The following is a 25,806-nucleotide window of genomic DNA, read 5'->3' as shown; positions in this document are numbered from 1 at the left end:
CCATTAATGAGAATAGAGATCTTCTTGGAGCTTTCTCTTCCCATTTGCTGCTTAACCCCTATTCATGACTATATGTGATGGGACTGCAGAGCATTGATCTGATGGGTTGGTTGTGAGCTTGCTTACGTTTGTCCGTTGGATGCTGTTTTCCCTGTTTAGCATGCTGGTAATCCAGTGTTGTGGCTTCACCAGTTTCATGGTTATTTTTATGTATGCCTGGTCTTGCTCCTGGCATTCCCTTTTGCATTCCTCACTGAACCAGGATTCATCTCCCTAACTTGTAATGACAGAGTGAGGGATATGCCAATCCATGAAGTTGTATATTGTGGTGGTGTACATTTCTGCTGCAACTTCCCATGCAGCTAGTGAATGCTCAGTTTTGAGCTGCTGGATCTGTTCATGCAGCATGGAAACAGGCCCTTCGGCACAAATCGTCCATGCCAACTGAGTTGCCCGGCAAGCTAGTCCCATCTGCCTACAACTAGTCCCATCTATTCTGGGTCTGTCCCTCTTAGCACGAGTATAGTGCCACACAGTATGATGGAGGGTGTCCTTGGGGTAAAGACTGGACTTTGTCTCCATATGGACTGTGTGATAGAGTTGTGGTTTCACTTGGTTTATGATCCTCTCCTTTGATGTCTTTTGTTTGGGCACAGACAGGGATAACTTCCCAAAGGTGTCCATGAATCTTTACCCAGTGGAGATAAAGCTGGCCCAAAGACGGGAACTTGTGGGGTCCAAGGCAAGTTGGCAAATTGGGTGCAAAGTTGGCTTGGTAGGCCGAGGTTGCATGAAAAAAGATTGGAGAACTTAAGGCTCAGGTAGTTGAAAGCATAGCTGGCAATGATGGAAACAACAAAAATCATGAGTTGCTGGAGGCTAGAATAGGAAGCCTTTTGATCTCAGGATCTAGATGGTCTCAAAATAACTGGCACTATTCAAATTGTGGGTTTAGAATGGCTTCTTGAATGTTGAGTTTCCTGAAAGAAAAATGCATTGTATATATGCTGATGTACAAGAAAATGCATTCTGGTGATTTTCTGTTCAGGGTTGCAAGCTAATTACAGAACTGATAAATATTTTCATTTGTAATTTCAGGTGTGGCTAAGCTTTGGCTGCTTGCTGATTTTTTTGACTTTCTTCTAATTGCTTTTCTGCTAATTAAAGGGAAGAAGAAACTCCCTTCAGGTGCAGTGGTTTCAAAGGCCGTTGAACTAGTTTAATTAAAACTGTGAGAGAATGTACCTTTATTTCAGGTTTATCCAAACCTTAAAGGAGTTGATAACTCTTAGTGAGAAGTATTTACTTCTGGATGTGTCCCAGGCTCATTTGTGAACTAATTGCATTTTGGAAAAGAGATTGGAGCACTAGAGAATGTAGCAAAGAGATTTACAAGAAATACATATATTACAAAGGATATACAGCAAGGAAATTGGCCATTTGGCCCAATTAGTTCATGCCAGTGTTTATGCTCTACTTAAACCAGCCCCTGCCTGTACTCATCTAAATCTATGGGATTCCAGAACTAAACAAGATTATAATTATTGTGAAAGATGAAACCTACAGTGGCCATTTTCTCTGAAAGGGAAGGTTGGGGAAGGGATCTGACGAGGTCTTCAAGGTTATGAAAGGATTTGATGGGGTTGACATTGAGAAGAGATTTCCATGTGGAGGGTGTTCAAAGCTGAAAGCAATAATGTAACATAATTGACAAATCAAGTAAGTAATTAAGGGGAAATGTGCTTGGACTCTTAGAGACATGCAGCACAGAAACAGGCCCTTCAGAGCACCAAGTTTGTACTGACCATCATCTGCCCATTTACGCTAATCCTATATCAATCCCATTTTTTATTCTCCCCATATTCTCATAACTCCCCCAGACTCTACCACTCACCTACACACTAGGGACAATTTACAGTGAGCAATTGGGCTACCAACCTGCATATGTTGAGATGTAGGAAGAAATCTGAGTACCCAGAGGAAACCCAGTGATCGAAGGGAGAACATGCAAACTCCACACAAACAGAACCGGAAGCCAGGATTGGGTGTGAGTCCCTTGCTCTGTGATGCACTCCTCTAGCTGCACCACTGTTCAGCCAGAGAATGCTTAGAATATGGAACTTGCTACTAAAAGTAGTTGAGGCAATTGGCATAGGGAAAGCCAAGTAAGTAGATGGAAAGGAATAAAGCAGAATGCTGAAGAGGTTAGATGGAGGAGGACAGTACAGAGTAGAAATACTAGACTGGACCATTTGGGCTGAATAGGGATTTTGTGTTGTAAAATTGGGTTTCTGTGCTGTAAGTTCTACGTAAAGACTCCATCCTGAAGCACAGAGGGCAATCGATCTGCTGGATGAATTAGTGAAAGGGATATAGAGAGGAATTTCTGTGGTGCTGTATGCATCCTAGGATCAGATTTGGCCTTATCAAAGCATAAAAATATACTTTTAAGACTTGGAAATTATTTGGGTTTTCTTTCAGCAAGCAAGTTTAAAGATTGGACTATCCAGTCAGTCCAAACCAGAAGAGCAGAAAACTGAGTCCTGCTTTGGTCAGTTGCAGCAGCTTCTATGAAAAACACGATGATGCTGGAGGAACTCAGCAGGCCAGGAGTTTGTATTTGCATTGTACTTTCAGTGTCATCAGAAGTATCCCAAGGTGTGTCATTGGAGTATCATAAGGCCACATTTGACAACGAGCTAGAAGCTGACAGATGACATCTTGGTCAAAGAAAGGTTTTATGGAGCAACATAAAGGAGGAGAGAACAGCAGAGAGATTGAAGGAGGCATTTTGTTCTGACAGTTTAGGCACCTGAAGGTACAGCTTCTCCAAGTATCTTGGTCATCAGGAGGTGAGAGTTTGAGATGTACTGCAATCTTGGAAGGCATAGATCTGGAATAGATTGGGCAAATTCCATCTTGAATCTATGATTAGGTTAGCTGACTTTTGGGTCAGATGAGATCAATACAGTTGGCCAAATTTGGTAGGCGAGGAGTTTTTGGTTCTCTTTGGTTGCTGTTCCAACAACCATGTTAATGATGCCCCTGTGGTAGGATACCCTATGTTAGTGTATAGTTTCCTTAACGTGAAAAAGAGTCCCCGAGTTAGTGCTGTCAATCTGCACCTAACCAATGCATTTCCTAGTCACCAAAAACTGGGGCAAAATGCTTGACTCCTGGACAAGTCAACAAGATGCATTATTGAGGCAGACTTCACAGCTGGAGAGCCTTCAAAGATTTGGCATAGTATCTGGGAAATAATGTAAAAATGGAAAAGGCATAATCTGGTGAATAATAATTATTATTATTATATAATCTCACCTACAGATGGACTGTTTCTTTCTTTCATTTGTTGACAGAAGTATTTGCAGCACCCTTCAGGTGCCCCAAAGCAGTTTAATCTTTGAAGTACTTTGAAATGTGATCACCTTCAACATAGTATATTTGACAGCCAATCCAAACACTACCAGGTCTGAAAGCCGGTTGAATGATAAGGGAGAGAGCCCCCAGTACACGACTGGTTTCATCACGCAAGTTCTTCAATTGATATTAGAGACAAGGGAATAAACAAATCCGACAGTGATACATTAAATAGTGTAGATTTGAGGACTGCCTGATGCAGGTGCAAGTAATGTGTGTTGTAGTGATACTGAACATTTCCAACATGTAGAAACTGGTTTGAATAGGGCGCTGCAACAAAGCCACTCCTGAATAATGTTATGATATGAAATGAGATGCATTTCCATCATGTACTAGTATCTCCTGAGTTCAATATTGTTAAAACAATACTTCTGCAAATTTATTCAAATTTAGTATGGACATTAATCACTTCTCTTGCTGTATCTTCTAGGGGATGCTGGCGGGCACTAAAAAATCCTGTTTGGCTCTTGACAGTGGCTTAAACTGTTCTAATATATTTCAAGTCTGATCCTCTTTATGCATATAATTTACTCTAGCCATTGTGTAACTAGGCTTGTGATCAAAATGAAAAGCTACTGCACCATATTATTACAAGTACAACTGCCCTTGGGTCTGTACAAGGAACAGCTGTCACTCCTCATAATCTGGATGTTATTGTGCCCAAATATTGTCAGTGTAATTATATTCGTATATTATTTTGAAATGCGTGCAACATATTTCCCTATTACACAAATTACTGACTTGAAAACCCTTAAGCAGCTGAATTTCTAGTTATGTAGAATGCACTAATTACTTTGTAACTAGAAGATGACAAGTCGCTTGCATAACATTTGTGTTGAACTGGACTGCTCGCTATGTCATTTGAGTGTACTGCCGGTTGTCTCTACTTGATCCTTTGTCATTGTCCGGTTGTCAGCAGTTTTGTTTAGAAGGATCAAGGCAGCATTCCTTTAGGGCCTAGTAGTGGAAGATTAGAATGGAGTAGTCTCTGTGGTGGACTGAGTAATCGTATGCATTAGCCAGACATGATGCCAGAGTCCATGGCACTGCTGATATTGAATAGCCAACTGATGGAAGTTCATAGATTTGGTTTCTTCTGGCCCTCATCCCTCCCTTTTCTGATTCCACATCACCTTTCTTACTTATCAGATTGCATCATCTGCAGCCTCTTGTTTCCACTCATTACCTTGCAGCTTCTACCTCTACCTCCACCTCCCTTACCCCACATGGTTCCATCTGCCCCCTTTTTTTTCCCCTCTTTTCTTACCTATCCCACCAGCCACTGTATCCTCACTCAACCCCTCCCCCTCCTCCATTTGTCCATCGTCTCCCCCCTTGCCTGGTTGCCCCTGCCTCGCCCCTCCCTCTCACCTCTTTACACGGCTATTTTCCCCTCTATGCCCAGTCTTCATGCAGGTTCTCGACCTGAAACACCAACTATCCCTTTGCCTCCACAGGTGCTACTTGACCTGCTGAGTTCCTCCAGGTTCCATCATCTGCAGTGTCTTGTCTTTGAAGTTCATAGATTAGCCTTCTACTAAGGTTGGGGATTTCTCCCCCTCCATATCTGGAGGGATCATTTCTCTCCTTACAAAATAACCACCCCCATCTCCAACCACATTGTTGGAATCCATCGAGTCAGGATTGCCAAACCTGCCACAGAGCCAAATAGATATCCTATATGATGAGAGTAATTATCCCTCTCAGTCCTTGACCTCTCAGTAGCCTTTGTCCCATTTGCCCATATGATCCTTCTCTAATACCACTCCATCAACTGCACTCGTACAGTACCATCATTCATCCAACCATGTCCAGAGCACTGCCAGTAATGGCTTCTCTTCCCATGCCTACCACTGTTTCTCATCTAAATTCTGTCCCCTCCAGAAACCTGGCAGCAGCTATCACTTGTCCACTAATGGCACTCTCTTCACCATCACCTGTGTTGACCTCTCCACTCTCTTTTTTAAAAAAGTTCAGACAACTTGTTCAACATCCAGTACAGAGTGAACAGAACTTTCCTGTAATTAAATATTCAAAAAAAACTAACCATTTTTGTGTCTATAATGAACTCCATTTCCTAGGCACTTTCCATTCCCTGGCAACCGAAGTAAATGGAAAATGATCATTTCTCATCCTTGTATCTTGAGATGGAGTGCAGTATTGAACCCTGCATCCTTGATACTGTCTCCTTTTCCATCTCTGTAATATAGCTCAACATCAGCCTTGAGTGGGGTGGCACTGTCGTAGAGCTGCTACCTCAGCTCCAGTGACCATGGGTTCAGTCCTGAACCTCGACAGCTGTAAGACCTTGGATCTTCAGATCACCTAATTAGACAGACAAGACCTTGGTTCAATATCAATTTGTATTGTATTAGAGACTGAGCTTGCATTTTGTGCTCGAGTCTATAGAATGGGACTTGAATCCACAACATCATGTCTGAGGTGAGAGTGCTATCCCCTAAGCCAGAGCTGAAACTTAACCTGCTGAGACGAAGCTATTCCTTAATCATTGAAAAGTTAATCATAGATTTTTGTTGGTGAGGCCCATGGTTTAAGAAGATAGAACATAAGAAATGAATTGAGGAGTAGCCCATTCTGTCCCTTGAGCATGCACTGCCATTAAACAAGATAATGGCCAACCTTCTACACAGCACCATTTTCTGTCCTACTGCTGTAGTCCCTAAATTCCTCTATTGCCCCAAAAAAATATTGATTTCAGTTTTGAAATCAAGGACGAAACCTCCACAACCTCCCCCAACCACCCCACCCCCGGTAGAGATTTCCAAAATTTCATCGTCCTTTACGTGAAGAAATTTCTCCTCATTTCAGTCTTACATGGCCTACCTCCTAGTTTTAAGACTCTGATTCCTGATCCTAGACTCCTCAGCCAGGAGAAACATCCTCCCCTCATCTCCCCTGTTGATCCCTCAGAATGTTGTACATTTCAGTGAGCAATTCTTTGAAACTGGAGATTGGAGCCTAACTGACTTGCTCTGTCCTCATTCAAGACTTGCCACATCAGGAGCCAATCAGGTAATTCTTTGCTACACTATTTCCCTGCCAAGTATGCATTTATTTTAAGGTGAGGAGACCAAAACTGTACTCAACTGAAGATATATTCTCACCAAGGTCCTCTCTAATTGTAGTAGGACACTTTTACTCCTTCAACTCGGTTAAACTGAAGTTGTGTATCTGGTTTTGCTAGGTCTTTGCTTTTGCCAATGTGTACATAGGTTCTCTCGACATCACTTAAGGGAGGGGTGGTGGTTTGGAGTGGTTGTGACTGGTGGCTCTCATAGTGGCAGATTTTGCATTCCATATCGAGCAATCAAAATTTTTACTTCTGTGGATCATTCAGTTACTTACTTAGGAAGACATGAGTCCAGTGAAGATGGAAATCTTCCTGTGTCTGATTCAACTGACCTAATTAGTATTGCGGAAGATAGCCAATGAAGAACTTTGAAATATCATAAAGAAAATGTGGCGGCCAATTTGTGGGTAGTAAGATCTTGCCTACTGTGTGGAAACAACCAGATAATCATTGTTGGTTCTGTTGGTTGAGGGAGAATTCCTTCAAAATAGTGCCATGGGATCTTTTGTGCTGCCAGAGAGGTTTGGTGGAGCCACGGTTTAATGTGTCAGCCAAAGGACATCGCTTCCTCAACACTGGGATATGGGACTAGCTTAGATAGGTGTCTTGGTCAGCATGGATGAGTTGGGCTGAAGGGCCTGTTTCTGTGCTTTAGGACTCTATGCACCGATAAGCCATCTCTGCACTGGATTGGAGTCCACAAGGCTGGAAATCAGATGTGCCAGTGCTACCCACAGAGGGAAGGATTAAACTAACTCAATGTCTGGCCTTGAGCTATTCAACCTTTTGAATACCGTGCCTCAAGAAAATCAACAACAGTCTGCCTTAATTTTACTTTTGCAATTTCTGTAATGTAGGTTTTTATAGTAACATTCATGTGATTTCAATATGTACAGTTCTGGAGATCAGTTACTCCAAAGGTCAAATTCATCTGCTTATATCTGAAAATCCCTCCCTTCAGCTCATGGCTTAGTGATGTTGCATTTCTGTCTCGTTTCCTTTACATTCACAAATCTCCAATTCTCCAAGAACTGGAGAGAAAATCCCCCCAGCAAGAGTCTAAAACCGGCACAGGGGGAGCTATTCCTGATCAACACACAGCCAAATGACGAGGATGATGAGCTGTACTGGCATCTGGAAGATAGAAATAAACACTCATTTAATCAGTTCCACAGGCAGATCACCATCAACTCTTCTTGATCCTGTCTTGGGGCACAGCTCACCACAGTTCTGCACAGAGGAAACAGTCAGTGTGAGAGGGGATGTGTTCCTCTACAACACAACCTGAGACTAATCAGTCGTCAGTTCCAATCCAGCAACTTACAATTCAAGCACGTTGCGACGAGACAATCCTGATAACTAACTGGGCATTGCCTCTGGCTGTGGCTCTCTTCCTGCTCTGGCTCATCTATGCATTCATCTACCTGCCAGCTATGATGCATCGGTCGATGGTGGAGAACGCAATGAGAAACCTCTCGCAAGATTTCGAGTACGAACACGCTGGTCACCTCGACTCAAATTAGAAGCTTAAAGTCCGACGGAAGCAAGGGAGAGGTTGGTGGGAGGGGTGATTGGGAATCACACTGACCACTTAAATTGTACAATGATGCCTTTACTTGGATGTTGACTAATGCAATGCAGATTTGGTATTGCCTATATTCTAATCTGTTCATTTTGGGGAAGGAGAGATAAGAGTGGCGTTCTTCTCGAGATAAGAGCAGTGTTTGGAAATTGTGAACTTGGCACAGCCTTCGAAGTTACTAACCCATAGGTTTGATTTCAAAAGAAGATGGAACTGAAAGGATGACCCTTGTACCACACAGCTGAGGGAAGGAGTCAGAAGCATGTACTGATGAGATTGTGTTTTTGAAAACTAGTGGCAATTTGAAGAGTTTTCACTTTAATCTTGCATGGATTGGAGCTACCATGCTAATATAGTAACAGTTATCCACTTTTTCTTTCTTTGGTAATGTAATTTTTTTTTAGAAGCTCTCCTAACATTGTCGCACAGAGCGTTCTTGAGCTGGACCAAGCAGGATGGAAGGAGAGAATAAAATGAACAGACTGAATTTTAAACGTATACACCTGCTGAGAATCAAAACTTGGTTCTCAGAAAACTTACTGACTTCTTGCCACTTGTGTAACTGCCATTCTATAAGTGGCTCAATTCCTAAGAAGACTGTTGTGAATAATTTGTAATGACTTAACTTAAAATTATAGCTGCTGTTCTACAAGGCATACCAGCATTTTATTGTGTCTGCCATCTGTAACTGTACTAATTATGGAGTATGTGCTGTACTTATTAATCTCCTTGACTTGGTTGTTGATGTTCTTGTCAAAACACCTTGGATTTCAGCTAGCTGCTGGATTGATCCATATAAGATGATAATCAATGCAGTATTGACAGGACTATTGCACTCTAATATTCTTGCTTTCAGATGAAGCCTCTGCCTATTGAGGTTGTTGAAGACCCCAGTTAAAGGGCAATAGGAAGCCATCCTGATATTTTTGTTCAGCATTTCTTCCCTCTACTAATGCACCAAAATTGGTTATTAAATGAAAGCTCTTAAAGGGCTCTTAATTTGGAAAGTCCTGAGGGCAATTTGTTGCTATACAAAATGCAAGTTCATTATTACTGACACTTTAGTAGGCAACAGTATTTTTGCCTTTATTGTTAGATACTCTGGCTAAAGCAAACAGTCTTGACAGCTGCTTCGAGTCATTGTAGAATCTGTCGTGGTTCCCTGATTGCAAGCAGTTGACATTTGCCAAAATATGTCCTGCGTGTAAGCAGAATTCCCTGTGATCAATATATGGACTTCTTGTAAAAAAAAATGCTCATAATTTCCAGGACGTAGGGAGGAAATCTGGTAGGGTACCGAGGAAACTAATAACTGTTGTGCTTTCTAACTTGCACAAAGCCCCCAGAACTGGTGTTGAGTAAAGCTGCATTGAGTCATGTTTGCTAATTTGTTGATTTTGGCATAAAAGTTCCTACATTTTATTTTGTTCTGATTTTGTAATTTATCCAGGCATTCAATATAATGTTTTCAAAATGCAACAACTTTAGAGATTGCCCTTTGAGTGTTCATAATAATTTAGTGGAATTTTCACTTAACCAAATAGTGATTTAAAACTCTCTTTTAGAGGGAGGTTTCTGAAGCTTTCTTTTAGAGGGAAGCCACTTATTTACTGTTACTGTCAGTTTTTTCTTCCCACCCAATAATATCACACTTTCAAATGTTAGTTTTTTTCAAGTCTGTATGTTTTGACTCCACTCCTTGAAAATCTCAAGTGTTGAATGAAAAGTATGTGTGCAGGAGGAACAAGTGGAACTAAGTTGCTTTTGTTACATTTTGGCTGTGTTGGTGCTGCTCCACTGCCTATGACTGTAGTTAGTATTCCAGAATCCTTTGGCTACTGACCATCTTGGAGCTTCGTTACCATTCACCCAACAACTCTTCAGCATCAGCTAAATTCACAAACCCATTTGGCAATTAAGCTGGAGTAATTAAACAAAAAAAAAGATTGGGCTAGAATTTATTGGAAAGGTGGTGATTTTAATGGAGTTTGCAGTAACTAATGCGTAATCTTCCAGCATTTTGTTGTGAAGATGCCCCTTGCATTGCCTCACAGCACAGATTGCAGACAATTTAAAATATTCTGCCATTAGCACCAAAATTAGAGATTTCAATATGGGCATATCACATTTCCTCTTTTTCTCAAGTTCCACGTGTCTGTTATGGAGGCATCAGATGAGTGACAAGATAGTTGGGCATCACTGTTTATTTCGTGATTGAATCTCTCTCATCCAATTAACTCCCTCTGTTGGTGGCCTGCTGCAAAATAAATGTGAGTAGTGATTAATAATTGCAACCTTGCTCTTTTTCTGTCTCTCTGATGCACAGAAATCTACAAAAGAATAGGATTTCCTTGAGAATGCCCTTATACATCCCGCAAAACACCAGTGAACCTTTCATTTCATCTCAGACTGGATTTTACCCCTTGAACCACTTTCTAATCCAGCAAATGTCAACTCTGAGCACTGATCTTTGTGGATATGTAATGTCTTCTTTAGTCATCCTGTACAAAGTATTAAACTGATCCGCATATTTCTGATTATAATCTGCCTAAGACTGTTCATCCTGTTCTTTGTTTTTTTTAGAGATTTGCTGTGTGTGAGAGAGAGAGAGAGAGAGAGAATTGGTTTGTTTGTGACCTCAATATAGCATGTATTATCAAATGAGAACTGAACCAAACCAACACCAAATATTTCTGACATCACTCCTGTGATTTCTGACCTGCACAGACTCGCAATCAAGCTATGCTTTTTAATATTCGCACTGTTTTTCAGATCTCTGCATGCATTTGCCTTCCCTGTCTTTGTAATTTCCTCCACCCTCCACCTCCAAGATGTCTGATCATCTCTAATTCAGGTCTCTACTGCACTCACAATTTTAATCACTGCACAGTTGGCAGCTGTCCTTTCACTTGGAAGTCCCAAAATTCTGGGGTTCCTTTTCAAAACTTCTCCCTCTACAATTTTTCTTCTTTAGAACTTACTACTTTGGTCATCAGCACTAGTAACTTCTTATGAGGCTAATTGTCAATTTGAATGAGATAACACTGCTATGTGGCATCTTGGGACACTTGTATTTTGTTAAGGTGCTTTATTAATAGAAGCTGTTATTGGTCCAAAGGCAGAAGAGGTTTACTGAGGCAGTGGGCTGTTACACTGTCCCTAGTGGACAGAGAGCAGTGGCAGAAGTCTGGAAGTCACTGTCTGCCTTTTCATCAGTCTGTATAGAGCTGCAGTTTTGACTGTGGGCAGTGCAGGTTGCATCGTATGTGCTTTATGTGTAAACCTGAAGAAAAGTGTGCAAGGTGAAGTTTGTTACACTTGGTTAGCTCAGTGCATCTACATATTTCAGACCAGTCCACCCCATGGACATCCAGCAGCAGTGCTCTGGGTACGCGAGACCACTTCTGAGACAGCTGGTCTCGCATACCAGGGGTCATAATTTTCAAATTCTGATGGGATCAGAGGTAATAAAAGCATTTTCAAACAAGCAGCTGAAGTAGATGAAAGAAGGTCATCTGTTTATCCCCTGGTAGATTTATTTGAGTAAATATCTGGATAGTTGAAAGCAATTTCTGGTATATGGAAAGAGTTAAGGGCCCATCTCCAAAAATAACTTGGAAATGGAAACTGAAGGTAAAATTGCTGAGAGAGGGGAAATCCATTGAGCTTTGGGTCTGACGTTTGTTACTCACTCTGAATGTTTTCTTGTATTCATCTGAGACAGTGGTGCTTATCATTTATCTTCAAGTGTCTTATAGAGATGACACCTTTAGAACCTTCCCTTCACTGTGAATGTACATTATGGATTCTCAGTTTTACTTTCTGATGGCTCTTGTGTGCACATGAACTGATTGATATCAGTCTAGCTCCGCGATTAACTTTTCCAGCAAGGTACCATTTTCTGAAGAAAGCCCTGCGTTAGTAGTAAGGTCCCAGTTTTTGCATTACACCTTCAATGTAATAAACTCTAGTTTGGAACTTCAGAGAATGGACCGAATATTAGGGGAAGAATTAAGAATATTGATCAAATGCTTGCTCAGAAAGACATTGCTGCTAAAGTTGAGAAAATGAGGATTGAGAGAATAGGATTCAACGAGAAATATCCAGAGGTGGGACTGCAAGAGAGGAGCTGGCATGTTGGTTTGAATCATGGAATTCTACACCACAGAAGTGGAACCTTTCGGCCAACCACGAGGCCTTTCTTCCTAGTTACCTGCATTAGGCCCATAACCCTCGATGCCTTTTCTATCCAAGTACCCATCCAAATGCCTTTTAAATGTTGTAATTGTATCTGCCTCCGCTGGCAGCTTGTTCCAGATATTCACCACTCATGTGGAAAAACTTACCCCTCAGATCTCCTTAAAATTTCTCCTCTCTCACCTTAAACCTATGTCCTCTCATTCTAGACTCCCCTTGCCCTGAGGAAGAGATTCTGACTATCTATCTTATCTATGCCCCTCATACTTTTGCAAATCTCTATAAGGTCACCCCTCAGCCTCCCACATTCCAGTTAGAATATATCCAACCTATCCAATCTCTCCTTATAACTACAACCCTCCTAGTGAATCTCTTCTGCTCTCTTGCTAGTGTTATCACATCCTTCTTGTGGTGTGGCGACCAGAACTGTATACAATACTCTCCCCAAGTTTTATACAGCTTCAACGTGACATTTAAGCTGAAAAGAATGCAGAGGAGATTTACATGGATGTTGCTAGGACTTGAGGGACTGAGTTATGGAGAGAGATTGAACAGCTTGGGACTTTTTTCATTGGAGCGTAAGAGAAGGAAGGATGATCTTAGAGGCGTATAAAGGGACATAGATAGGTCAATGCGCACAGTCTTTTTCCCAAGGTTGGGGGATCAAGAACTAGAGGGATAGGTTTAAGGTGATAGGGGAGAGATTTACTAGGAACCTGAAGATCAACTTTTTCACCCAGAGGGTGGTCAATACAGGACTGAGCTGCCAGAGGAAGTGGCTGAGGCAGGTACATTAAGAACATTTGAAAGGTACTTGGACAGGTACATAGATAGGAAAGTTTAGAGGGATATGGGCCAAACATGGACAAATAGGATGAGCTTAGATGGAAATCTTGGTTGTCGTGGACTACTTGGGCCAAAGAGTCCATTTCCATGCTGTATGCTTCTGACTCTATTTCAACTCTTATATGCAATGCCACAGCCTCCGAGGCCAAGCATATCAAATACCTTCTTCCCTACCCTATCAAACTGTGTTGCCATTTTCAGGGAACTATGGACTTACAACCTAAGGTTTCTCTGTATATCATCATTCCGTAGGTCCCTGCCATTTTCTCTGTCCTACCAGAATTTGACTTCCCAAAGTGCATTACTTAGCACTTGTTTGGATAAAATTTCACCTGCCACCAATCCACTCAACTTTCCAGCTGCTCTATGTCTCACTGTATCCGTAGACAACCTTTCTCGCTATCTACGACTTTACCAATTTTCATGTTGCATACAGACTTGCTAATTAGACCATCTACATTCTCATCCAAGTCATGTATTACATTACAAACAACCAAGGTCCCAGCACCGATCCCTGAGTATACCACGTGATGAGTGACTTCCAGTCAGAAAAATACCCATCCACCATTACCCTCTACCTCCTATTGCCAAGCCAATTTTGTATCCAGTTTGCCAACACGCCTCTAACCCCTTGTGCCTTAACCTTCTGGAACAGCAGGACCTTGTCAAAAGGCTAACTAAAATCAATCCAGACCACGTCGACGGCTTTGCCTTCTGGCAGGCCATTTCAGTCCAATGTAACTCGTGATGTAAGCTTGATTTTTAAGATCCAATGATTCCTGCCGCTGCCCCCCCCCTCCCCCCGCCAATGGAATTTTACGGAGAGTACTTTGCAAACCTGAAAGGTTTATGCCAGCCCATGTGTAGCATTGTGAAAGGCTGTATGCAAAATGAACTCTGCATTTCCCTCAGTTATTCAGTGTGCAATAGTGTAATAGTCTGCAGTAGTGTATTTGGATGCCATATAAAAAGCCAACAAAAAATGTCTTCATTTTTAAATCCATTTTACCTTAGCAAGAAAGTCGTATGTAGATGCAGTGCCAGAAGTACTTTCTGACATCACCACTGTACAACCTTCTTCTAATTGTACAGTAAAACCATCTTATTTTGGACATTCCCACAAGAAGGAATTGTTTTGAGAGAAATAAAGGACTGCAGATGTTGGAATCTAGATGAAAAACACGATGAGGCTGGAGGAACTCAGCAGGCCAGGCAGCATCTGTGGAGAAAATCAGACGGTCAACGTTTTGGGTCAGGACCCTTCTTCAGGACTGAAGACAGGAAAAGGGGAAGCCCAATATATAGGAGGGAAAAGCAGAGCAGTGATAGGTGGACAAAAGAGGGGAGGCAAGGTGGGCACAGGGTGATGATAGGTAGATGCAGGTAAGAGATAGTGTAAGGCAGGGGCTGGGGAGAGCAAATCCGCAGGGGGATGGGTCAAAAGTAAGGAGAGAGGGGAAAAAGTAGAAAAAAAAGGCTAGGAAAGGGAAGAAGAGAAGAAGTTTGGGGGGGAGGGGTTTGTGAGGAAGGGTTTGTGAGGACTATCTAAAGTGAGAGAATTCAATATTTATGCCGTTAGGCTGCAAGGTTCCAAGATGGAAAATGAAGTGCTTTTCCTCCAGGTTGTGCTTGGAATTCTCCTGGCAGTGGAGGAGGCAGAGGACTGACATATCAGTGATAGCGTGGGAGGGGGAGTTGAAGTGACTGGCAACAGGAGATGTAGGTCGCGGTTGCAGACAGACCGCAGGTGTTCTGCAAAATGGTCACCTAGTCTGCATTTGGTCTCACCAATGTGGAGGAGGCCACACTTGGAGCACCGAATGCAGTAGATGATATTAAGGGAAGTGCAGGTGAATCTCTGTCTCACCTGAAAGGACTGTTTGGGTCCCTGGATGGAGGTGATTGTTTTTGACTGCTCTGTTAAATCCTTTAAATATTTTGAACTTCAATTAATTGATCCTTTCATCTTCTATACTAGTGTTTCACAGTTTGTGCCTCTGCCTGTGGAGTAGGGAAGGAAAATGTTTTTAATGTTATACTTAAGAGACATGCCTACAGATTCTCACTCAGAATTGTGATCTGGCATGAACGTGGATGCTGCTGCAGGATCCCAGTGCTTTTTAAAATTTTGGTTCACTCTGTGACACAAGGAAAATACACCCATCAACTGTAGTGATAGTGCTATAGCCATGTGGAGCTGGATGGTTTCACTAAAAATACAAAAAGGAAAGCCTTTTGTTGTCGTAATGCACATGTTGCATTCACATTAGGAACAGGAGGCTATTCAGCCCTTCAATCCTCCTTGCAATGTGTGTGTAACAACCATTTACAAAACATACACAAGGACACCCAGATCTCTCTGCACCTCAGATCTCTGCAATCTCTCATTCAAGATAATGTTTTTCCCCCCCTTTTTACTACCAAAGTGTACAAGTCAAGTCGAGTTTATTGTCAAATGCACAAGTACATGTATGCACGGGTACAATGAAAAACTTACTTGCAGCAGCATCGCACATAGCATTGGAGACACAACATTCAAAAGAAAAACCAAAGTTAAACATAAATTATACAAGAAAGAACATCATTAGAAAACAAAGTCCATTGTAGCAAAGTGGTCATAGTGTTGGTAGCTGCGAGAAGATGGCGTGGCCCGGATGGTAGGGATCTTTGATGATAGATGTTGCCGCCTTGAGGCAGCACCTCCTGTAGATACTACCAGTGGTGGGGAGAGATGTACTGGGGAGAGTCCACTACTCTCTGCAGCTTCTTGCGTTCCTGTGCATTCGAATTGCCGTACTAGACCGTGATGCAATCAATCAGGATACAATCAGTACATTTGTACAAGTTGGAATTGCACATTTTTCCAAATTCTACTCCATTTGCCAGATCTTTGCTCACCCATTATCCTACCTATATCCCTTTTGTAGTCCTCTAATGTCCTCTTCACAACATTCCTACCAATCTTTGTGCCATTAACAAATTCAGCAGTCATATCTTTGGTGCCTTTATCCAGATCATTTATATAAATTGTAAAAGATTGAGCCTCAGTGCTAATCTCTGTAGCACAACACTCATTACAATTTGCCAACCAGAGAAAGACCCATTTATGCTTATTCTTTCCATTTAGCCAACCAACCTCCCATCCACCAGGAGTGTTTATTTTCTACAATAAACTTTGTGGTGCCTTATCAAAATGCCTTCTAGAAGATTACTTATGGTATGTTCACTGATTCTCCTTCACCAGCAGCATGTTATTACCATGGTGCTGTTTATGGGAGTTTCCTGCATACACATTAACTGCTCTGCCTTTGGTATAGCTGACAAAACAATAATAGGATGTTTGCAAGGGCTTTACAGTCAGAGTTCTGAATGGCAATGTAATAAAGGTCTTAATTTTTCAGCACATGAGTTGAGCTTTGTTGAGGATGGGTACCCTGATTATTGTGAATAAAATCAAAAATATTTATGTAATATTACATTACATGGCTTGCAACAGTTGGCAAATAGAGAGGACCTAATCTGTGATTTTTCCAATCATTGATATTAATGATTTAGAAAAACTGCAGTGAACAATCATAATCCTCCAGTCCATTCAAGGAAGCTCTTTCTGTGGTAGAAATTTGCTATTAATGTCTTTCAAGAATACGAATTGATATTTAATATTCCCAATATTAATAATGTTGAATATTTTTATATATTTTTTCATGGATGCTTAATTTTCCAGTATAATAAATGGGTCTTTTTCTGGTTGGCAAATTGTAATGGGTGTTGTGCTACAGAGGTCAGTGCAGGGGCTGAATATTTTACAATTCATATGAACTATTTGGATGAAGGCACCAACAAAATCGCTAAATTTACTGATGACCCAAAGATTGGTAGGAAAGTTGTGAAGAGGATTTAAAAGGACTCGTAAGAACTGACACACGTCTGAGTGATCTGGATCAATATTAGAAGTGGCAGGGGCCTGTGTAATGCTGTGGAGATGTTTAATTATGAATGGTTCAAAGTAATACTATTATTGAAACTATGGTGTAGAAGCACAAATTGTAAGGTATTTATGGCTATTCATGCAAAACTGCCATTATGAACTGTCTGAAGCATCCCAAGACACCCCCACAAATCCACCTAGGATCATGTAAACAACTTGGATATGTCACAACATCATGCGTTTCCAATTTGTTCTTCTACACCATGGATACAGTAAAGGCTACTGGATCAGACAGCATCCCAGTTGTAGTACTGAAGCCCTGTACTCCAAAACTAACTGTGCTTCTAGCCAAGTTGGTTCAGTAAATTAAAACACTGCCATCAATATGACAATGTGGAAAATTGCCCCAGTATGTCCTGTTCACAAAAAGACAAATCCAATTCAGCTAATTACACCCGATAATCAATCTACTCATGGCCATCAGCAATGTGATGGAAACTTTCATTGATGGTGCTGTCAAGTAACACTGACTCACCAATAACCTAATCACCAATGTCAAGTTTGGATTTCACTATGGAGACACAACAGAGACCGCAGATGCTAGAAATCTGGAGCAACACACAAAATGCTGGAGGATCTCAGCGGGTCCTGAAGAAGGGTCTCGACCTGAAACGTCGACTGTCCATTTCCCTCCGTTCATGCTGACTGACCCACTGAGTTCCTCCAGCATTTTATGTGTTGCTTTGGATTTCACTATGACCACTTGGCTCTGGACCTCAGCACAGCCTTGGTCCAAAATTGGACTGAAGAGCTATTTTCCAGTGGTGATGAGTGTCACTGCCCATATCATCAAGAATTTTGACCATGCATTTCACTTGATTAGCAGCTGATCATTCTAAACATTCATTACCTCCGCCAGTGGTGCACAATGGCTGCAGTACGTACCATCTACAAAATATACTGGAGTTACTCATGTAGGCTAATCTAACAGCACCTCCCAAACCATGCCCTCTACAACCATAAAGGCCAATGGCAGCAAATGCATGGATGCACCAGCATCTGCAAGTTCCCCTCCCAGATGCACACCATCCTGACTTGGAAATATATCACCAGTCCTCCTTTAATTCTGGGTCTGAATCCTGGAGTAACTTTCCCAATAGCACTGTGGGAATACCTTCAGAAGCACTGCAACCTTTCAAGTTGGCAGGTCACCATCACCATCTCGATGGGCAAGAAATGTTGGCTTTGCTGGCAATATCCAGTTGTCAAAAATGAAATTTGTAAAATATTGTATCTATCTCATGTTTTTCATATTGTACAACATCCCACTACCTATCAACCAGAACAAAAGCACTGCCAAGCAAAAATTCACAAACCAAGTCATAAATTAGCACAGACAGTGAAAAGCCTGATCATAGCTTTTCGGTAGCAGCACAAAGCACTAGAGGTGAAGAATTCCAGTGCTCCAGGCCAAGGCAGCTGAAGGTACAGCCGCCCATCGTGGTGAATTAAAATCTGGGTTGTGCATGGTAAACAATGAGAGAGAAAATATTTGTGCCTTAATAAAATGATGCATGAAATGTACTGTGACAAGGTAAATAACTTCAACTATCATGGTACACTGCTTTTTATTGGCTATGTTGTTAAGCTCGTCTAACTTTGTTTCACAGTAACGTGGAAGATGTGTGCCGATTTCCTGACCTTCCTGCCCGGAGACCGATGACCTACCAAGCTAAGCAGCTGATTGCTCGGGAGATTGAGCTTGAAAAGATGAGGCGTGTGGAAGCCTTGTTAAATGCACGAAACATGGACAAAAAGGTAAATGGCCCTCAACTTGGTCCTGTTGCCGTAGGGAACAAGGGATCATGGGTGCAGATTTTGCAGGATAGTGGTTCTACTTAAACCACTGGCGTTACCCCACCTAAGGGCCAGCATGTTTGGGATTTGTGCAATTGAGTGCACAAGAGAAGGAAATCCAAATCTTCTTGGTAGTTGTTCATCAGTGTTTGCCCAATTGCCCTCCAGTGGAATGAGAAGTTGTGGGAGTACTCATCTCCTCCTCCATCCTCCCCATTTATGATGGGGAAATGTGCTCACACGATGTACCATGTTAGAGCTGGTGGAGGAACAACATCTCCATTTATGCCAGTGGAGACAGATATATGTAGGTTATTCAATTAAACTTTTAGTTAGTTTAGATATTTTTTCAGATGTCTGAATTTAAATATTTAAAGTTTTAAATGTTTCAGTTTGTAATTAAAATTTTGAATTAATCTCAGAATTTAAGTTTGAATATTTTTAATAGTTAAATGTTTTTGTATGTTAAAACCATTCAGTGTAGTGACAGCTGTCTTACGGCAGGTGGCGTGGTATGTATGGCCTACAAAGTCTTTTCTTCATCTTTTTCTTGTTCTCATCCAGCAACCATCCACCCTCCCCACCACCCCCACTGTGCTGTGATCCGCATGTGGAAGGCCCTGTCCTGAAGCAGGAGATCACCACTGAGCTTGGAGCTGCAAGCTGGCCCTGGGAGATCCAGATAATGGTGTGATCTTTTCGTGACGGCCAGTGGCGAATGTTGAAATTGTATGAATCCCAGCAATGTGGGAGCACATCCCATAATACAGATCCTCCTTACCATAGAATGTAAAACTCACAATGGAGCACCTGACCATTCCTTCAGTTGCACTGTACTGATGGATTTGATCCTGGCAACTCGCCTTCCAACCTGTTTAATCACCACCCTTGAAAAAAACAAGATGCTGGGGGAACTCAGCAGGCCAGGCAGCATCCGTGGAGAAAAACAGATGGTCACTGTTTTGGGTCTGGACCCTTCTTGAGGATGGTTTTTCTTGAGATGGATGATCTATTCACAGTTTGACATTTCAAATTCAGTTTTCTCACAGAATGGAATGTTAGATGCTAGTGGAGAAACAGTGTACTCTGAGGGGTCAGTACAGCAATCAGTACAATCACTCCATCTGCCCATCATCCACACACTCCTTCCACTGGTTCCTCTCCCCCACTGTTCCCGTCTGCCCTCCCCACCTCCCTCCCTTGATTCCATGCTCCACCTTCCTCTCCCATCAGATTCCATCATCTTCAGACCTTTGATGCCTCCACCTTATCACCTCCCAGCTTCTGTCATTATTCCCACTCCCCTCCTCCATCTACCTATCACCCCTCCTCACCTGGATCCAACTATCGCTTGCTGGCTCTTGCTCCACCCCTTCCCTTCACCCTTTTACACTGGCTATCTCCCCTCTCTCTTTCAGTCCAGATGAAGGCTCTTGACCCGAAACGTCAACTGTCCATTACCCTCCACAGGTGCTGCCTGACCTGATGAGTTCCTCCAGTGTCTTGTTTGTTGCTTGGTTACAATAAGTTGATTAAATTGGCAGATCTCATGGTGATCCCAGTTGCTCACTGTTTTGAATGTCCATAGTTTCATCATAATATTATAACTACCGTGCAATTTTTTTTGTAAACCCAGAGCATAGCAAACCAACCAGGTGATACCAAAAGTGAGCTGAATTATCAGACCAACTCAAAGTTAACCAACTGATGAAGCATTCTGTATTGATAGGTGTGTTAGTTAAAAGGGCTGAATTGACAGCTCTTTGAACTGAACTTTTAATGATGCCCCAAATAGGTCCAAAAAAAAGAAAATGACTAGGTATATTCACTTATTTTTAACATCACCTTTTTCCAAAGGGCTTTCTTTACCATCCTGTGGGTGGATTGGAAACAGCTGTGGAAGATTTTGTGATCTTCATTGTCCTGCCTAACTGATCAAAGAAATATTGTGGGTGTTAAGTAAAGGGTATCAGAACAAACAGGAGATAAACCAGGAATTAGGTAAAGGTTCAGTGCAGCATAGAGAGGAAAATTAGTTTAATGTGAAAAGAAATCGGTGGTTTGTATGTTCCTACATAGCCTTGAGTGTTTTACTAGTGCAATTAAAAATAAAGGTTTCATCTGTTGTGCTGATGTTGTACAGCTTTTGATAACTTGTCAGGTCAAGGGTCAACCTTCCATTCAGCACATACTGTAATTTTCTTGCAGTTTTCTCCCAGGATGTGCCACACCAGATTAATGAGGCCTTTAGAGAATGGTATCCGAAGCCGCAAAGTGTGGATTTAGTGTTAGAAGGTGAAATATATCCCTAGAGTATACTTGTTTGTGTAATATAGGAAAAACAAATCCCATTAATTAGCCAGCAATTGGCATCATGAATAAAGTATACACACACATCTCAGGGTAGTTCAAGTGCTTACATAATTTCAATTAAACATTGACAAGATCAAAAACCTTAAATATTCATATTGCCCTGACAAACTCTGCTCCATCATCACTGACTTCTTCCCCTTCTCTTGTTCCTGTCTTGAGTTAAGCTTGACTGTTCAGTACGACATCCTGTTAAATTCTGACCTAACATCCTCTCCATTGCAACTCTGTAACACTGCCCACTTAGTAATTCGGTAGGCTTTCTGACAAACTTCCAGCCTCCATTCGTTCAAACTCCATCTCATCCAAACTAGCCTATACCCCAAGTGCCTCAGGTTTAAAAGCTCATCCTTGTTTTGTAATCTCTTGAAAGCCTTGCTCTCTATCTCTATAACCTCTTCCAACCCTGCAACTACAGCCTTTCCTTTTTGGCCCATTTACAGCTACTACTTCAACAATGAGAAGTAGGTGAAACTCCCTACCTGAAGCTCTCCAATTCCCTCTTGTCATTACCATCTTTTGCCTTCACCGAACCTTTGATTACCAATCCTGATCTCCTTCAGCTCAGTGTCCAACTTTTCTCGTTCCTCTATCAAGTTTTGTCATTTCCTTTTCTAAGTTGAAGACTCTATTGTTAAACCTTCAGTGACCATATTCGTATGCCTACTGCCATTGGTCATTCTCCTGAGGCCTGTTAATTTTTGACCACTCTAGAACTGGGAAAGCTTTTGTGGGGATTGGATTTGAAAATGTTACTTAGTCCTGAGGCTTTTTGTTTGATTTTCTTGTTTTCAGGAAACTGCAGAAGTCAATAACAAGCCAACAGAAAGCAAGAAAAGCAAGCCTGGTGTGAAAAACCATGAACAAAGACTGAAAAATGTTCTCAAGTCTGTAACTGTGAAAGAAGAGGTAAAACTTGTCAATAAAAATTCAGAAATGAAAAATGTTGTAACTAGAAATGTTAAATCTTATCTCCTCCAACCTTACAAGCAGATGTCTCACTCCTCTTGCATATTATTGGTGTTCATTCCTTGACTATTGGTGGCTCGTGGTTTCAACTATCCGGGTCTGAAAGTTTGGAATTCTCTTGCTTTTGTTATCTGTCCTAATATCATCTACATGGCATGAGGTCAAATTGTGTTCTGTTGTGCTGCTGAAGATAAGCCCAGAATGTTTTGCTACTTCTAAGTTGTTACATAAATCCAGGTTGACGTTTTTTTTATATATACTTCCTTTTCCTGTAGAACCAGTGACCAAAAATTTAACTGGATCAGTCACATAGATCTGGTTAAAGATCTGGTCAGAGATTGGGTATTCTATGGCAATGGAATACCCTGACAGCTCAAAGTCTGTCAACCATCCAAAGGCACGAATTACAAGCAGGACCAAATATTCTCCACTTGCTTGGATGAATGCAGTTCCAGCAAGTTCAAGAAATTCTAAAACGACCAGAGCAAAACAACCTGTTTGATTGACACCTATCCACCTCCCTAAATATTGATTCTTTCCACCACCAGCACTTAGCAGCTACAGTGTGTACCATCAATGAATTGCACTGCATTAATCACCCAGGCTATCCTGGCAGCAGCTCCCAAACCTGTGACCTCTACCACCATGGACAAGAGCAGCAGGAGCATACCACCACTGCATGTTCCCTTCCAAGTGTCACATCAACCTGGACTTGCTGTTCCTTCGTTGACTCTGGGGCTTAGTCTTGGAAGTCCCTCCCCAAGAACACATGGTAGTATCTTTACCAGAAGGATGCAATGATTCAAGAATATTATCACCTCAAGGGCAATTATGGATGGGCAGTGAATGCTGGCCTTGCCAGCGACACCTACTTCCTGAAAATGAAGAAACAGGAAGAAATCCTCCTCATTGTATTGAGTGAACAGCTGTTTATGTCAGCATTAATGCTCTGTCAGTATGACCTTGTGATCCTTTCTCCCTCAAGTTTATCTAATTTCCCTTTAAATGCATCTGTCTTGATTACTTCAGCTCCTCGTTGTGAAAGCAACATACAAATTAGGAGTAAGAATAGGTCACTTGGTCCCTCAAGTCAGCTTCACCATTTAATAAGATAATTGCTGATCTGACTGTAAACTCAGTGACTCATTCCCATTGACCCATGGAACTTTTCATCCCCTTACTTATCGAGTATATGTCTACTTCTGCTTTAAAAATGTGAAAGACTGCTTCCACCAACTTATGAGGAGAGAGTTGCAACTGTCTGAGAGAAGAAATTTGTCTCATCTCTACTTTAAATGGATGACCCTTATTTTCAATCAGTAACCCCAAATTCTTGGTTCCCTCGGGATCTTAAATATTTCAGTCGTCCCTTCCCTAAACTTCAAGTACAAGCCTAACCTGCCTAACCTTTCTTCATAAATTAACCTACCCATTGCACATACTCACAATTCTTTGAGTGGCAAAGTTTCTCCAAAATTTCCAGTTGGGTTTTGTTAAGGTCTGTCATAAACTCAAGGACCCACAAGTGAAAGCTGTTCCTCGATATCTACTCTATCAACCCTTTTTTGCCTCCATAAGGGCTCGCCAGGCCTTTTCTCACTGCCTTTCCCACAGATGAGGATATAATCACAGCTCACTTGTCACTTGAGGAACCATCCTGATGAATGTGATCACCATCGATGAATGAGATTCAGCCTATGAGCGCATCTTATCTTGCAAATTTCTTTTCTTCGTAGTAGAGCCACCATTACCAATGTCTGTTTCAGACACCAGACTTTGGGGAAGGAGTGGTTGGGGGGGAAATGGCAGATAGAAAGTATCTCTTCTGTGCACTCCAGTGGTACTGTTACCACCCAAAGCATCCCTAAAGCCTTCTCTTCGGAACAAGGAGAAAGTACACCCTCCTGTATAAATCAAATGGATACAAGACAGCAAACTGTAAAACCAAAGTGCTACACGTGCTGGAAATCTCAAATATCAGTCAGGCAACATCTGTGTTGAAATAGAAATAAGCTTAAAGTTTCAGATTAATAACCTTTCATCAGAACATAAAACATTAACTTTCTAAGTGATATCTCGCTGACATCAGGCTGACTGGCTAAACCAGTGGAAGCTGAAATAATCCTTTAAAGTAATTCAAACTGTAAATCTGTAGAAAACAAAAGAGGACAAAATGTGCAGGCAATTCCCTGTTGCTTTATCTGCTAAATTTACCCACACTTACTCCAGATGAGTCCAATGTGTTGCACAGCCAGGGTAGGAAGGACTTGAGTTAGCTGATGACTGTCTGGCTAACAGTTGATCACAAGCAGTGAACAGTAATGGCATTAGATTGATGAACCCACCAGATGAGTGCATAATCTTATGGTTGTCACAGACAGGAACACCATCAACATTCACAGATAAGGAACAGATATCTCCATCTCACTTCAGAGGTAACTAGGACAACCATCAGTTAGGCTTAGTATGTGAACCAGGATCATTGGGAGAGGCAAGGACGAGGTAATAACTAGGAACAATCAGGCCACCTCTAAATGCTGTCAAACTCTTTGCCACAGGTCTAATCTCTACTCAACACCCTGAAACAGTTTGCCCTGCTGCCCTCAGCTCCTGAATGTCATTGTTTTGAAATTAAACACGTTCCCTGATTTTTTTTTATGAAGGTAAACGATGGTATGCAACCATAAAGGAACTCCTTGTTGAGTTCAAACAATTAGCTTTTGTTTAGCCATTTACTGTTCGCCCTGATGACCGCCCTGCTTTCGGTTCCCCGCCCAACCCAATCCCAAGCACCCACAACCCACTCACCCTACTGTTTTATTTGTGATTGCATCTGTATGCATGTCGTCATCCCTCAAACAGCTGAGGCCTTGATCTGGCAAATGTAGTTATAAGCCTCTGATGCTTTTGGAGCTCCCTTGTGTACAAATTGGAAACTCATCCTCCTCATTCAGTCAGTTGCAGAAAACCCAGACCAGTTACCTTTCAATCTCTCCTGTTGGATAATCAGTGTAACTGTAAACTGGGCCCTCCTTCAGTCAACAGTCTTTTATTAAACCACCTATGGATTTTCTATTTTTCACCTCTGCTCTTAAATTACAAAGCCATTGTTTAATAACAACCTCTTTGATCAGAGAGTGTTTGGTGAGAATGTGTTCAAAAGCCCTGTTGCACAGAAGTTTAACAAGGCTTTTGGTAATGTGAAACCCTTGACTGAATTAGAATTACATCTTCAAGATAAATATAGTTACTTGTATTCTACCTGCTACTTAGTCCCTATTTCTCTTCCTTTACCCCTTCCCAATCCTCTTACATCCCCTTCTCCCCTCACCTTGTCCCTCACGCACACCTTTTTCCCCCTATCTTCTTAAACTTTCACTTCCCAACCTCAATTCCTCTATTAACTTCCTTTGCCTAGCCCTCAGCCCTTCTTCCCTTTCCTTGTCATCGCTGGTACCCCACTCCCCTTCCCCCCTGTTTATCCAATCGCCACACATTGCCCACGCCGCACCATCACCAGGCCCCCAACTCTCCATCAGGCTACCA

General features: G+C 41.8%; 1 protein-coding gene across 2 annotated transcripts in view; it reads left to right on the top strand.

Annotated features, from left to right (window-relative positions):
* chtf18 (CTF18, chromosome transmission fidelity factor 18 homolog (S. cerevisiae)) overlaps nt 1–25,806 on the top strand; it is an 89,393-nt gene that overhangs the window by 55,270 nt on the left and 8,317 nt on the right. For both annotated transcript variants that reach the window (XM_052022466.1, XM_052022467.1), the window contains exons 19-20: nt 18,735–18,882; nt 22,087–22,200. In XM_052022466.1, coding sequence (XP_051878426.1) covers nt 18,735–18,882; nt 22,087–22,200 — 262 coding nt within the window. The remainder of the gene's footprint in view (nt 1–18,734; nt 18,883–22,086; nt 22,201–25,806) is intronic.

Source organism: Pristis pectinata, chromosome 8 (genome assembly GCF_009764475.1).
Source record: "Pristis pectinata isolate sPriPec2 chromosome 8, sPriPec2.1.pri, whole genome shotgun sequence".
In the NCBI taxonomy this organism is placed as follows: Eukaryota; Metazoa; Chordata; class Chondrichthyes; order Rhinopristiformes; family Pristidae; genus Pristis; species Pristis pectinata.
The sequence above is the reverse complement of the archived record's forward strand: the minus strand, read 5'-3'. Positions and strand labels throughout refer to the sequence as shown.